We start from the raw sequence: 12,378 nt of genomic DNA, 5'->3' as shown, positions 1-12,378 counted from the left end.
ACCTCCCGCACTCATCTCACAGCAACTGCACTGCAGGAGCCGCCGCTGCCGGCTGTTGGAAAGTTAAAAATTCCTTGCCCCCCCCCCCCCCACGCCAGCAGGTCTTTTCCTGCTCCCGTCCCAGCTCCCGCAGCTGTGGGACAATGTGCCCGGGGAAGCGGGACAGCTGACGCCACATTTTCCATTATTAGCCCCCATCCATCACCAGCACCGTAAGGTGCCTACGCCGGCACCGGCGCACGCTTCCTGGCAGCTGGGCAGGTGGAGAAGGGAAGTTTGGAGGGGGATGAGCTGCCCAAGGTCACGCAGGCTGGCACCACCGACCCCGGGACACAACCCCGGAGCCCCGACTGTGCTCAGCTCTGCGCTTTCTGCCTGGCCAAGCTCCGGGTGTCGGGACTTCATTGACCCCCAACGCCAAAACCTGCCCGTCTCCTGCTCTGCCCACCCTGCCCAGGCCTGGGCCACACGGCCGACGCAGCAGCTGAAGTCGCCGGAGGGTCTGCAAAGGAGAGCAGAGGTGGTGGCGAGGGTGTTTTGTGGAGGCAGAGACGGGTGCCAGGGCAGAGGCCGCGGGGGCCCTGCCAGCAGGAAGCCTGCCTGGAGGCGGAGGGCAAGAGCACCATTCCCAGGCAGCTGCGTGGGAGCGTAACGCAATTACGGCATCTCTCCTTTCCCACTGCCGGAGCTGCTCTGCTCCCCAGGGCCCCCCCCGACTGCTGCCTGTGCTGCCAGGGGCACGGCGTGCCAGCACGGCCCCTCGCGGGGGCTCACTGGGGTGCCTGCTCTGCCCCTGCCCGCTGCTCCGAGCACAAGCAAGCTCGGCGGGCACACAGCTACGGACATGCCCGTCCAGCGCGGGATGCCATGGAGCAGGTGGAAGAGGGATGGCAGGTCTCCTTGGACCTCTCTGGAAGGGCGCGGGCACAAGCAGCAGCATCCCTACCCGGGCTGAAACCTCTCCTCAAATTTGGGGCCAGATCGGTCTCTTCATCCCTGCCCACCTGGAAAGCACGGAGCACAAGGTGACACTTCCACAGGGCTCGGGGACACACGTACCCCCGTGTCTCACAGGCAATCTCCTGTCTCCAGCCCACACAACTGGCCAAAAGCTTTACGGAACATCAATTTTCAGCGGCAAAACCCTAGAGCCGCTCCCGGGCCGGTAATGAAACCCCAGCCACTCTCCTGTCTCAGGAGCCTCCAGATTTTGCTGTTTGTTTTATGAAAATGATGAGTCAGTTTTTAAACAGCAAAAGCCTGTGTTTATCTGTGTTTTTCTCTCAAAATGAACCAAAAATCTGTTGCCATCGGCTCCTCTTCTCATGCCATATGTTGACTGTGCTACGGCCGCCAGATTCAAAAGGAACCGTTAGCATCTTGTCTCGGGTGTTTAACGAGGCGCCTTTGGGGGCTTTCACTCTCCAGCCACTTGCAACCTTCAGCGGTTGGAAGGAAGGAGGGAAAAGAATCCCTGCAAAATTATGAATTTGGGTGCTATTTAACATCCAGGTGGTTAAAAAGCGACATTTTCACTGGACAAGTTTGCTTTAAAGTGGGAATTCAGTCCCGGAGAAACCCCTGCGTTTTTAGGCCAGTTACAATCTACATGCTATCATTTTGCAAGCTTTCCCTTCTTCCAGGAACCCTTCACCAATCTGTTCCTGGAGAGGCTCCAGCACTTTTCTGGGTCATTTCTCCGACACGAAGGACGCCAGTTGCCACTGGGCCTGTTTCAAGCGTCACTACAGCATTTTCTGGGAAGGCGCTTCTGGCTGGGAGAGCCACGAGACGCCACGCAGCCTGTCCGTGCCTCAGCTTTCCAACTGCAAACGGTGCCACCGACACATCCAGACCTCACTTGTCTTCAGCTGCAAACTGCTGGGAAGGTAAAATGCTCTCTGCCAACGCCAGCCCTTGCTGCAGCCGTTACCACACGTATTAACAGGTTATTTCTCAGGGAAATACAAGTCCCCCCTTTTCTCAGCAACACCATAACCCAATGACTGCAAACGAGGTGGAACTTGATCCGCACGTGGAAACGAAGCGGGATCCAAGATCCCAGCTCGCCCCTCTCCTGCGCCAACCTCCGGACATTCACACCACCCTTTTGGGTGACTTCCTGGGAAACAAGGAACGACTGCAGACGAACGCTGGAGAAACGGAGATCCCATTTCTCGCTACAAAAAGCGACGTGACAAAGCTGATGTTACATTCTCCCTAACCTACGGCTTCCCAGGCAGGCGGGGAGAGTGGGGAGCGACACCCTGCGCCCAGGTATCCTCAGCTCCAACCGCGAGCCTGAACCCGGGCTGGGGACAACCTCCCGCAGCCCCCGGAGCGAGGGGAGGCCTACAGCGAGGGCAGGGCTGGGCCCTGCGGCCCTCGGCCCTGCTGCCCGCCCCACGCAGGCCCACCGCCGGGGAGGAGGCATCCCTGCAGCTCCCCTGCAGCTCCCCTGCCTGCCCGCCCGCCCCTGACCCCGGGCCCGGGCCCAGCTCAGGCCCAGTGCGCCCCAGTGCTCCCCCTGCTCCCTCCCAGTTTACCCACCATGGCCCCATCACCCACGTGCTGCCCATAACCCCTACCGGGCCACCGCGCATGCGCCGAGCCAGCCCAGCCCGGCCCTGCCCGCCGCGCAGACGCGGGCTGTACCACCCCGCGGCGAGGGGGGGGGGCGAGGAGGGAAACGCATCTCTTCTCCCACGTCCCGAGTGGGCGACGGCTCCCTCTCTGTCCTCCCCACCCGCAGCCCCACCGCGGTCCTTCTCTCGTCGCGCTTCGGGCCGCTCTGTGGCCGCCGGGACGGAGCAGATGGGGCGCGGGGTGGTACGTGCCGCTCCCGGCGGCGCTGGCTGTGGGCGTGGCCACGCCCGCCGCCTCTTCCTCTCCGCCCGGCCGCTGCCGCCGCCGCCATGAGGTGAGGGGCCGCGCTCCGCCACCCCCCCGGGCCTGCCCCGGCAGCGACGGGCAGCGGGGGTGACCGGCGGGGTGGCCTCAATAGCGGGGGCTGCCCGGCCGCGCTGCGGGGCGGCCCCGGGCTCTGTGAGGCGGCTGCGGCCTCCTCAGGCCTCGGGGGAAAATGGCGGTTGGGCCGCGCGCTGGGGAGGGGGCGAAATGGCGGCCGGGGCCCGCACTGAGGGGAGCCCGAGGGGTGCGGAGGGAGGGGACCGCTGAGCGGGGCTGGCCTCGCTGCTCTCGGACTCTGCGGCCCTTGGCTGCTCCCCTTCCCCGTCGTGCTGTTCCAGCAGCGCGGCCTATATCCAGCAGCCTCGCTGCGGGCTGTCCGGGGCCTTCAGGCGCTGCGAGAGCACCGTCCGGCCGCGGGAGTGAGCGTAGCGCTGAGCTGTGTGCGTACTGCAGTATGCTCCGGCTCCAGAAGAGGCTGGCCTCCAGCGTCCTGCGCTGCGGCAAAAAGAAGGTCTGGCTGGATCCCAACGAAACCAATGAGATTGCCAACGCTAACTCGCGTAAGTAATCGTCTCTCCCAGACACGGCCATGCTACACCTCACTTGTGTTGCCCTGTGGAAAAGGGATGCGTCAGGGATACGGGAAGAGGCTTTTTCACTAGCTTGGTAGCAATGAGGTTGGCTTAGGTAAAATTCTGACACTTGAGCAACTGCTTTGCATGTCAAAGTGGAAGAGAGGCCATCAGCAGGATTTACAGAGTTCCCCAGTGCACTGACAAGAACGTGGTGCCTGGTGAGTTCTCGGTAGTGGCTTTAGTACGTGGTGTCCTCTGAGATAACTGGTGAGGGAGAAATGGGAGGGGAAAAGAGCAACTCCAGTAGTGTGAGGGGTCTTCGAGGGAAGGTGTGGCTTGTCCTTCGCATTGGATCCATTTCATCCAGGCCAGATTGAAGTCTGTACTTGCCTAATGTGAACTCTTCTTGCACATAAGATGTTGAACTTGGAGTTTCTTTCTTTAGGTCAGCAGATCAGGAAATTGATTAAGGATGGTCTGATCATCCGCAAACCTGTGACCGTTCACTCTCGTGCCCGATGCAGGAAGAACACCTTGGCCCGCCGGAAGGGCAGGCACATGGGCATCGGTAAGTGCTGGCTGTCCTCTGAGACTGGAGAAGTGTCTGTTTTCCATGGTAAGTGGTCCACCTACAAGCTTATATTGTGACACAATATCTTAGAGTCTTGTGGCAGGGCCTAAAAATACGCAGTTAGTATATTAATAGTTTTCTTCTTGAACTAAAGAGAAGGATTAAACACTGCAGCAAAAGTGTGTTGTTCGACTTGAAAAAATTTGTCCCCATTCTCAACCTGTTTTCCGTCTCTAGGTAAGAGAAAGGGTACGGCCAATGCTCGTATGCCCGAGAAGGTGACCTGGATGAGGAGGATGCGAATTCTGAGGCGCCTGCTCCGCAGATACAGGGAGTCCAAGAAGATAGACCGCCATATGTAAGCCTGCCGTGCCATGTCCAGCTTTGGGTCGTGTGTCTACACACTTCGATACCCCTTTCTTGCTGTATGCAGCTTCTGCAGCCAGCTCCTTGGTGGAAAATAAATCATCTCCAAGAAGCGTGGCACTGGAGAGCTGCTCCAGAGTAATCCCAGCAGTTCTCCAGACAAGCTCTCTCCTTGCTCGGAGGAGGGAAGAGCCAGTGCAGCAGTTCCAGAGTGACCCTGCTCCACACAGCACGCTTGTGTGCATTGCTGCTCTGTGCCAGGAGGGGTGCAGGATGTCTGGAAGCTGCGCAGTGGTTTGATCTCCCAGGCAGCCTCGTTTATAGTCCGTTCTGTTCTGCTCCGTTAGGTATCACAGCCTGTACCTGAAGGTCAAGGGTAACGTGTTCAAGAACAAGCGGATCCTGATGGAGCACATCCATAAGCTCAAGGCAGATAAAGCTCGCAAGAAGCTTTTGGCGTAAGTGCTGCCTCACTGTTAAGCTTCGGTCTTGCAGGTCATGGAATCGATTTTCTTTAAATAACTCTGCAGGCAGGTCATTCCAGGTGGTTTCTGTCGCTGGTGGCTCTATCTGGAGCTCTGGCGAAGAATCAAACCAAAACTGGGCAGGGCTGGCTCGAAGCGGAGAAATATGTAATCCCGGCAGAGCTTTGTGCCTTTCATTGCAGGCGTAGCAGATGTTAGTTGCTCATACAGCTGTAAACTGGTAGATCTACTGATCCAGCCGCTTGGATCAGTAAATGATTGACAAGGGGAGGTGAGGAGGCACAAGAGCCAGTGGATTTCAAAATCCTGCTGTGTATTTGGTTTAAAAAAAAAAAAGCCAGTATCTTAACCTTGGTCTCTAGCAAAGATGTGTGACCCCAGCCAGCCCCAACGGGGCAGTCCCCAGAGCCAGGGTCACAGCTCCTCCTTGGCCAGAACTCGGAGCCCGGCACCGCAGCTCAGGGAGGGCGGCAGAGCCCAGCGTCCTGGGGCTCGGGGCTGAGCACTGCCGGGAGCTGCACTTAGAGCTGCGGGTGGCACGTGGGTGCTGGAGCAAGGCTCACTTCAGCGGCTGGTTTGGCAGAGCAGGATTCTGTGGAACGAGAGGAGCCAGGGCTGGTGGTAAAGGCTTTTTCGAGGCTGAGGCCATCCCTGCGCATTCACGAGCTCTTAACTTCTTGCAGTGACCAGGCCGAAGCTCGCAGGTCCAAGACCAAGGAGGCTCGTAAGCGCCGTGAAGAACGCCTGCAGGCCAAGAAGGAGGAGATCATTAAGACCCTCTCCAAGGAGGAGGAGACCAAGAAGTAAATGCTGGCTGTCTTGTGTACATAGTGTTTTCCATCCACGAGCATTCAATAAAACACCAGATCCAGGGCTCCTTCCACTGAGTCTTGCGCTCTCTTCTCCAGGGTTTCTGGAACTGGGAGGGAAGGGCTGGGAAAGAGCTGCCGCTCCCTGCCTTGGTGCGGGGTCTGCCCTGCTTGTCAGGAACCGGACGAATTCCTCGGGTGGTTCCTGGGGTAAGGGCGAGCCGTAGCCTGTGGGGCTGATGGCAGTGGGAGAACACGGGTCTGAGCAAGTCAGTCCTGCTGACCCCAGCCCTCGTCCGAGGGCAGTGCTGCAGGCAGAGCCCAGTTCCTGCGCCGGCAGCATAGCCGCAGCCGCCTTCCCCCTCCCGAGCAGGGCTGTGGCACCTCTGCCCGCAAGCAGAGTGCTGCCCTGCTGAGCTCTGGCGGGAGAAGAGGGGTCTGGGGGCCACCCCTGCCACCCGCCGCACCCTGGAGCCCTTCCCCGTGGCCCCCCGGCCCAGGCAGGGACCCGCAGCAGCTCCTCAGGGTTGTGCAGGGCCTCGGGCATGTCCCTGCTCAGCCGGAGCCTCTGGATCCTCGGCCGGAGAGGGCAGGTCCTGGTGCAGGGGGACTTGGGGACCGACGAGTTCCTTGGGCCCATCCTAAACCCCCAGGAAAGGGCCTGGCTGTACCCCAAACCCCCCCAACAAGTCACTGCACCCCAACAGGAGGTGGCCGATGGCAGAGCCGGGCTGGACGTGGGCACAGAGCCCTCAGCCTCCCTTTACCGGCCAAACCCCACAAGCTGCCTGCAGCCACGTCCAGGGGTGACCTGACGCAATTCAACCGGGGAAGGAGCCAACTGCGGTGGCCTCGGGGAGGGGGTGTCCCTGATGCCCATCAAGAAAATGGTGCCAAGATGCCCAGGGTGGGGGTACAGCCCCAGGAGGGGTTCTGACCGCCCGTGCCAGAGCCGGCACCCTCGGGAGCAAGCCCTGACGGAGAGCTGGTTCCCAGCCCTGCTGCTCCTTGGGGGGGCTGGAGACCACCGAGCAGGGGGGTGCACTGCAGCCCCCACACCGCTGGGCTCAGGCCAGACCTGACTGCCAGGGGAAGCTTTTGGGGGGGGCTCTGCTCCCACAGCCGCCCCGGCAGCCCCTCAGGCAGCCCTTGCAGCTCAGCCGGGAGCAGAGCCAGGACGGCACGGAGCAGGGAGGGACACAGAGGGCTGGGGCGGGAAGGGGCAGGGGTCTGCACACCCCCAGGCACCAGTGCGGGGGGGCTGGGGCCAGAGCTCACACCACAGACCCCCCCCAGAGCCGGGTCCAGCCTCTCCAGACACCCCACACTGCCCCCCAGGACACCCCACGCTCACCCAAGCGGCTCCTTACCAAACCCACACCTGCGGGCGCTGCCATCCTTTTGCCGGGGACCATCTGTGCTGTGGGGGCAGCCCCCCCGCAGGGACAGCCCAGGACCAGCTCACTCACACAAACTCTGCACCATCCCTGGGGCTTTATAAGCTTGGGGGAAATGCAGCTGAGACCCTCCCACCTCATCACACAGGTGATGGGACCACCTGGGCACAGGGCTGGAGGGGCTGTTTGCCCCCGATGCCTGGTGCGTGCCCTGTGCCATGCCCACGCGTCACGTCCCCCACGCATCGCCCCCCCGCTCCATGCCAGAACACCCCGACGTGCCTCCGGCACCCACTCCGTCCTTGGCTCCGCTGCCAGCTCCACCGACGGTGACTCACCGCGGCCGGGTGCATCGTGACTCACGCGCCAGAAGAGCCCCGGTGTCCACGGCGGGTGGCACGTGGTACCCCATGGGGACAGCACCAAGACAAGGGGACGGGCACCCCAGCAGCGCTCGGGGGGGACCATCTGCACCCCATGTGCCCGGACACGTGGGACCATCCGCACCCCACGTGCCCCGACACACAGCAGCACCGAAGCTCCTCCGGCCGGCGCGGAAAAATGACCTGGTGGCACCAACGCCACGGCAGCAGCAGCGTTTAATTGAGGATCTCGGGCTGGAGCATCCCGGGAGCGGGTCCAGACGCTGCCCGGGCACGGGGGGGTTATTGCTTGGGTGAGCCGAGCGCGCGGCAGCCAGGCAGGGCACACGCGTGTGGGGCTGCACACGTGTGTGTTAGTGCACAGGTACAGGCGTGTGTGGCTCTGGAGCGTGCGTGTGGAGCGGCACCCGCGCATGCACGGGCAGAGGTGTGTGCCCTGGTGTATGCACGGGGATTTGCACGCCCATGCTGGCATGCACACACACCCCGCTGCATCCGCACACGCCGACTGGCACACGTGGGGGTTCAGGAGCAGCCGTGTGGGTGCCCCGTCCACGGGCAGTGCCACCCTGGGGGCCACCCCCGTGTCCCCCGCCCCTTGCCAGCCAGGCACGTGCCTCGCCGCCGGACCCCCGAGGGATGGAGTCGCTGGGGACGGCCCCCGCACATGGCTGGGGGGTCAAGTACCACGCAGACGGAGCTTCCTGAGGTGCGGTGATCCGGGGACGGTGGAGATGCTGGGATGGGGACGAGGACACCGGGGCGGGGGTGGGGGGGCAACGCTGCCCCTCAGATCTCGGTCAGCGCCTCGGCGGGGACCAGCCCCCGCTTCCTCCCGCTGGTCACCCGGATGAGGCCCTGGGTCCTGCCCACGCCGACGCAGATCTGGGACGGGCAGACAGACAGACGGATGGATGGGCAGTGGGGCACAGCCCTGGTGTTGCCCCGCTGGCGACGGACCCAACTCGGTGCATCCCAGGGCAGCAAGGTGCTGGCAGCAGCGGGGTCCCCCCTACCTGGTTCTCCCTGAGGCTCATGCGCCCCTGCTCCTTGTCGCCCTGCACGGCCCGGCAGCTCCTCCAGACGCTCTCGCCGGGACGGACGCGCTGCACGAAGTTGGCCGGGAAGAAGCCCAACCGGTCGCCCACCTTCCCCTGCGGCGTGGCCGAGCGGTGGCTGAGACCTCCCGCACTCGCTGCACCAATGGCCGCCGCAGCATGCAGCGGGGCTGCGAACGGGCACCGGCCCCCAGGCTCTCGTCCGCCCCGGCGTGTTCCCCCCCCCCGAGACTCCCCCCTGCCCCACAGCCCCCCCTGACCTTCCACCAGTCCTCGTTGGAGTCGTCCACCAGCGTGACCCTGTCCCCGGGCCTGGGGAGAGGGAGGCGTGGGGCAGCGTGGGGCAGTGTGGGGCAGCGTGGGGATGTCCCCCCCCTCCGCTGCCCCCGTGGGTCTGGCGCCCCGCACCCACCACCCCCCTCCCCACTCACTGCAGCGCCAGGTCCTGCTGCTCCTGCGGCACGAACTTGTAGAGAGCCACGTAGGAGAACATGGGTGCCCCGTCCCGCCGCGCCGGCCCCCGGGCAGCCTGCGGACACAGCCAGCCCTGCCCCACAGCCCCGGCCCCGACCCACAGCCCCCAGCCCCATGCCCGTGTCCCATCCCTCTGCCCCACAGCTCCCTTCCAACACTTCATCCTTCTACCCCACAGCCCTGTCCCTCTGCCCCACGGCCCCATCCCACCACCCCATCCCTCTGCCCCACGGCCCCGTCCCTCTGCCCCACAGCCCCGGTGCATCACCCGAGCCCCCGGTCCCCCCCTTCATCCCCAACCTGCCCCTCGGACCCCCACCTGCTGCCCCGGGCTCTTCTCCTCCCCACTGTCCCTCGCTGCTGGGGTGACAGCTGCTGAGACAGACGGACGGGGGACAGAGTCAGCCCTGACCCCCCCAGTCAGGTCCCCACCCTGGCCCCCACCCCAACGCCACCCCCTTACCGCCGCCGCTCGGGGTCCCCACACTGCTCGGGGCGTCCCCGCTCTCCTCCCTGGCTGCCGCCTTGTCACCCTAGAGCAGAGGGAGGGCTTGGGGGGGGTCCCACACCCCCACAGTGCCCCCCACCCCTCCCCAGATCTGGGGGGTACCTGGATGCTGGGGGGCAGCTCCGTGGGGCTGGCACCGTGTGCCAGGGAGGTGCCGAACCGCAGTGCCTCGTACACCGGGTCCACCCTCGTGCCGGGGTCTGGGGAGGGGGGACAGGGGTGTCAGGGCCCCCCCCAGCCCAGCCTGCACCCCGGGGAGAGGGTGCACCCCATGCCGAGCGGAGCGGTGGAGCCAGGACGCTCACCTGGGGGGGGCGAGCCCTGTGCGGAGCCCCCCTGCTCCGGCAGCAGCAGGGGCGAGCTGAAATTGCGGTGGAAAGAGGTGGTCTGGGGGAAAAAACAGGGGTTTGGGGAAAAGGGGCACCCCCGGGCACCCCTGGGGGGGGCAGAGCCGGGGGGGCTGGGACCGAGGGTGCCCCTGGGGCCGGGGGACCCCCGTGTGCACGGGGGGGGGGGTGTGTGCTCCCCCCCCCCGTGCCCGTGGACACGCATCCCGGTGCACACGCGTGTGCGCGGCCACGCGCCCCGCTGCCTGCAGCCCCCCCGGGGCCGGGGCTGTGTCGGGGGGGCCGGGGGGGGCTGGCAGGGCTCTGCCCCCCCCCAGCACCTACCGTCTTGCCGGGGCACTGCTGGTGGGAGATCCCCTCGGAGCACCAGAGGTGCACGCCGGCCTTGCACGCCTTGCACCGCAGGCCCTGCCGCGAGTTGCCTGCAGGCAGCGAGGGGGGGTCACGGCCAGGGGCTGCCCCCCCCCACCCCCCCACCCCCCCGAACCCCCCCCCGGCCCCCACCTGCGATGAGCTGCCGGCACAGCTCGCAGGGGCAATGCTTCTTGAAGACGTACTGCTGGAAGCCGTGTGCCGCGGGGGGGACGGGGGGGGCCCGGGGCCCTGTGCCCCCCCCCCCGGCCGCGGGAAGAGGCTCTCCACGCTCTTGCTCCGCAGCAGCGTCCGGAGGGACAGAGACCGCTTCAGCCGCTGCATCTGCCGGAGGGACCCCCCCGAGTGGCAGGGACCCCCCCGGGGGGGGCAATGACCCTGGGAGGGGCCGGGGGGACCCCCCCGGGGGGGGCAATGACCCTGGGAGGGGCCGGGGGGACCCCCCCGAGTGGCAGAGACCCCCCCAGGGATGGCAATGACCCTGGGAGGGGCCGGGGGCACCCCCCCGGGGTGGCAGGGACCCCCCCAGGGGTGGCAATGACCCTGGGAGGGGCCGGGGGGACCCCCCCGGGGTGGCAGGGACCCCCCCAGGGGTGGCAATGACCCTGGGAGGGACCGGGGGGACCCCCCCCCCGGGGTGGCATGGACCCCCAGGGGTGGCAATGACCCTGGGAGGGACCGGGGGGACCCCCCCCCCGGGGTGGCATGGACCCCCAGGGGTGGCAGGGACCCCGGGAGGGGCTGGAGGAACCCCCCCGGGGTGGCAGGGCCCCCCCAGGGCCCCCCCGCGCTGCCGCCCCCCCTGCACCAGCCCGGCCCGGCCCGGGATCCGGCTCAGCGGGGCGGGGGGCAGCCGGGGGGGGGCCGGGGTAGCCCCGGGGCTGAGCCCCCCCGGGCTGGGCCAGCGACACCCCAAAGCGGCTGAGAGCGCCCGGGACAGGGTGCACGGTCCCCCCCCCCCCGTGCCCCCCCCGGCCGTACCTTGCTGCCGTGCCCGGCCCCGGGACCGGCGGGGGGCGGCGCGGGGGGGCCCACCGACTCGCTCTCCCCGGGCGGCTCCGTCATGCGCCCCCCCCGCCCCCCCGCTGTCGCGACAGCGCCGCGCTCACTCCGCCACCGGCCCCTCCCCGCGGGGGGGGGAGGGTTATGCTAATCCTTGGCTGCCCATTGGCTGCCGGCCCCCATGGGGCGGGGCTTGCCCCCTGTCACCAGGCGTCGCAGATGGGGGGGCACTGCGGGGGCCCCCCCCCAGTGACAGCCTGCGGGGGGGGGCAGCACCCAGGGACCCCCCCGTTGACACTTAAGGGCAGCACCCATTCCCCCCCCCCGATATGCCGGGGGGGTCAGCGCTGATGCTCCCCCCATTGCACCCGGGGGGGGGGCAGCACCCATAGAACATAGACCCCCACATTTGCACCCGGGGGGGGGGGGGGCAGCACCCATAGACCCCCACATTTGTGCCCGGGGGGGGCAGCACCCATAGACCCCCACATTTGCACCCTGGAGGGGGGGGGCAGCACCCATAGACCCCCACATTTGCGCCCGGGGGGGGGCAGCACCCATAGACCCCCCCCACATTTGCACCCTGGGGAGGGGGGGGCAGCACCCATAGACCCCCACATTTGCACCCTGGGGGGAGGGGCAGCACCCATAGACACCCCCTCCTTTGACCCTCCATTCCCCCCCCAACACCCAAGGGGAGGACAGCAGCACCCATATCCCCCCCCCTTCACACCCCATTCCCCCCCCCCTTGACACCGGGGGGGGATCAGAGCAACCCCCCCTTTTTCTCCCCAAAATGAGCCAAATCGGGGTGAAATGAGAGGAATTAAGATGCGGGGGGGGGGGGGGGGGGGGTGGGGGCCCTTGGCTGCTCGCCCTGGACAGGGTGGACTGCAGTGGCTGGGGGGGGCAAGGGGGGGGCAGATGTCCTTGGCTGGGCTGGGACAAGGGGACAGGGCATGGCTGGGGGGGGGACACGGCCGGCTGGAGCCCCCCCCGGGAACAACCCCGCCTGTGTCCCCCCCCGATGTCCCCCCCACTTTGTATTGCCAACAAACACAGGGGGAGGACCCCCACACACACTATTTACTGTCAACTCCCTCCCAAACTGGTCCAAACTG

The 12,378-nt window shown here is 65.9% G+C and overlaps 2 protein-coding genes across 2 annotated transcripts; one reads left to right on the top strand and one right to left on the bottom strand.

Annotated features, from left to right (window-relative positions):
- Nucleotides 1-2,880: 2,880 nt before the first annotated feature.
- RPL19 (ribosomal protein L19) lies at nt 2,881-5,780 on the top strand. Its single transcript, XM_059830352.1, has 6 exons — nt 2,881-2,920; nt 3,364-3,470; nt 3,931-4,053; nt 4,294-4,414; nt 4,770-4,880; nt 5,591-5,780. The coding sequence occupies exons 1-6, from the start codon at nt 2,916-2,918 to the stop codon at nt 5,712-5,714; spliced, it is 591 nt and encodes a 196-aa protein (XP_059686335.1). The 5' UTR covers nt 2,881-2,915; the 3' UTR covers nt 5,715-5,780.
- Nucleotides 5,781-8,276: 2,496 nt separating this feature from the next.
- Nucleotides 8,277-11,320, bottom strand: STAC2 (SH3 and cysteine rich domain 2). The gene is made up of 9 exons (XM_059830163.1): nt 11,237-11,320; nt 10,388-10,442; nt 10,208-10,305; nt 9,842-9,923; nt 9,639-9,736; nt 8,986-9,083; nt 8,815-8,866; nt 8,513-8,650; nt 8,277-8,381 (listed from the first exon to the last, which is right to left on the bottom strand). Exons 1-9 carry the CDS (start codon nt 11,318-11,320, stop codon nt 8,286-8,288), a joined length of 801 nt encoding a protein of 266 aa, XP_059686146.1. The 3' UTR covers nt 8,277-8,285.
- Between the last annotated feature and the right edge of the window lie 1,058 nt (nt 11,321-12,378).

This window comes from Gavia stellata, chromosome 28 (genome assembly GCF_030936135.1).
Source record: "Gavia stellata isolate bGavSte3 chromosome 28, bGavSte3.hap2, whole genome shotgun sequence".
NCBI classification, from domain to species: Eukaryota; Metazoa; Chordata; class Aves; order Gaviiformes; family Gaviidae; genus Gavia; species Gavia stellata.
The sequence above is the reverse complement of the archived record's forward strand: the minus strand, read 5'-3'. Positions and strand labels throughout refer to the sequence as shown.

Excerpts from the sequence above, each read along its gene's own strand:
- RPL19 (XM_059830352.1), top strand. Across the intron at positions 3,471-3,930 it reads GATTGCCAACGCTAACTCGC|GTCAGCAGATCAGGAAATTG; the intron begins GTAAGTAATCGT and ends TTCTTTCTTTAG. Across the intron at positions 4,415-4,769 it reads AAGAAGATAGACCGCCATAT|GTATCACAGCCTGTACCTGA; the intron begins GTAAGCCTGCCG and ends CTGCTCCGTTAG.
- STAC2 (XM_059830163.1), bottom strand. The coding sequence starts at position 11,320 with ATGACGGAGCCGCCCGGGGAGAGCGAGTCGGTGGGCCCCCCCGCGCCG. Across the intron at positions 10,443-11,236 it reads GGGCCGGGCACGGCAGCAAG|CAGTACGTCTTCAAGAAGCA; the intron begins GTACGGCCGGGG and ends CACGGCTTCCAG. Across the intron at positions 9,084-9,638 it reads AGCTGCCCCCCAGCATCCAG|GCTGCCCGGGGGCCGGCGCG; the intron begins GTACCCCCCAGA and ends CTGTGTCCGCAG.